The sequence below is a fragment of the Octopus bimaculoides genome, chromosome 12 (assembly GCF_001194135.2).
Source record: "Octopus bimaculoides isolate UCB-OBI-ISO-001 chromosome 12, ASM119413v2, whole genome shotgun sequence".
Classification (NCBI taxonomy): Eukaryota; Metazoa; Mollusca; class Cephalopoda; order Octopoda; family Octopodidae; genus Octopus; species Octopus bimaculoides.
The window spans coordinates 27,799,936-27,801,476 of NC_068992.1; the positions used below are offsets into that span (position 1 = coordinate 27,799,936).

General features: G+C 34.9%; 1 protein-coding gene across 3 annotated transcripts in view; it reads right to left on the reverse strand.

The window, feature by feature from the left end:
- Positions 1-1,541, reverse strand: part of LOC106871911 (tumor protein p63-regulated gene 1-like protein) — a 92,270-nt gene that overhangs the window by 43,279 nt on the left and 47,450 nt on the right. For all 3 annotated transcript variants that reach the window (XM_014918668.2, XM_014918669.2, XM_052972119.1), the window contains exon 3: positions 245-336. In XM_014918668.2, the coding sequence (XP_014774154.1) occupies positions 245-336 (92 nt within the window). The remainder of the gene's footprint in view (positions 1-244; positions 337-1,541) is intronic.

A 1,541-nucleotide genomic window follows, 5' to 3' on the forward strand; every position in this document is an offset into this window, starting at 1 on the left:
ATCTTGACCAGATGTTATTTGCTAAAACAATGATGGACTAGTTGGTGGACAATGATGGTGGTGGTAGTGGTGGTGGTGGTGGTGGTGGTGGTGCTGCTGCTGCTGCTGCTGCTGCTGCTGCTAATGATGATGATGATGAGCAATAGTTGTAACCTTTTACCCCCTGTTTCATCTCCTCTAAAATTCCTCGTTTCAAGTGAATATTAAAGAAACCATTTTCAGAAAGAAAAGAAACTCAACTCACTCAGTAAGGATCCATGCCCCTTGGAACTGGCCATCTGCTTCACGTTGGATATGTTCACTACACTTTCTTACAGCAGCATCAAAGGAATTTTCCTGCAAACAAATCAAATATCAAGTAATTAGGTTAGTGTCAACATATTTAATTTAATGAGCATTGAAAAATAAACTAATAAGAAATATTTATGTGGTGAAGAAAAGACAGTATTAACTCATTGACTGATATTTCTATTTCAACAATTTTGGTAATTATAGGAGATAACTCCAAATATGTTTCGGCCTTATAAGACCTCTTCAGAGAACTATAGAAAACAGTGATTGTTAAAGTAGTGAAGAGAGAAACACTAAATAAATGTATATTATTGAACATGAGTGAGTACATTTTGCAGTTAATTTACCAGGAGTCACAAGTGTGATGCAGTCTATCATCAATATAGATTAATTAGACCATTCTTTTTTTTATGGTACTATGGTTGGTCTCATTTGCTGTGACAATCTGTCATGCCAAGCATTCAAGTGGACGTTGAAATACCTTCTCCAGAAACTGCATAGAATACTTGAGGTGGATTTGATCTCACTAACTGGTAATTAGTAGTCCAATGCCTTATTAACTATTTTTGTTCTACAAAGACACAAGACAGTTTTTATAGGATTTTTAAAAAAACTGTGAACTACAGATTTCTTAGTTTTTCTAAAGAAGCAAATTAAAATATTAAATATCTTAATAGTCTTAAAGGCAACAGATAGTCAGAAATGAGCAAACACCAAACAAAGGGGTTCGCAGTATCTCTTACATCTCATTATTTTCTAATTTCAAATCCCACAGGAGTCAACTTTGTCTTTCATCTCTCTAGGGGTTGATAAAAGTATCAATCACATCATCAATCAATCCCCAACTCTACCCACCTCCTGCCCTCCACTCTTAAGAATTGTGGCATTGTGCAAATCTACAACAAATCAATATGTATGTTTTTAATTATGAATCATTGCTACAGAGGAAGAGAGAATGGTTTTAAAGGTCTTTCTGTTTTCTTGTTTGCATAATGGCCTCTTTTTTTTACTTTTTTCTTTTTCTCTTTTTTTTTTTTCTCTTTTGACAGGCTGTCTCGTACCTAGCTTATAAATAAATATTATTTCCAAATACATCACTGACTGCATAGGGTGTCGCAATGGGCCACAGGCAACCAGCTGGCCATATGTCATCAAACAGTTCTATTTTGAATAATGATTAGATATGGGTTTCAAACTGTAGTCTGATAAATATGTTGAGTTGACCTAAAGGGAAACAGCAGAACATACCT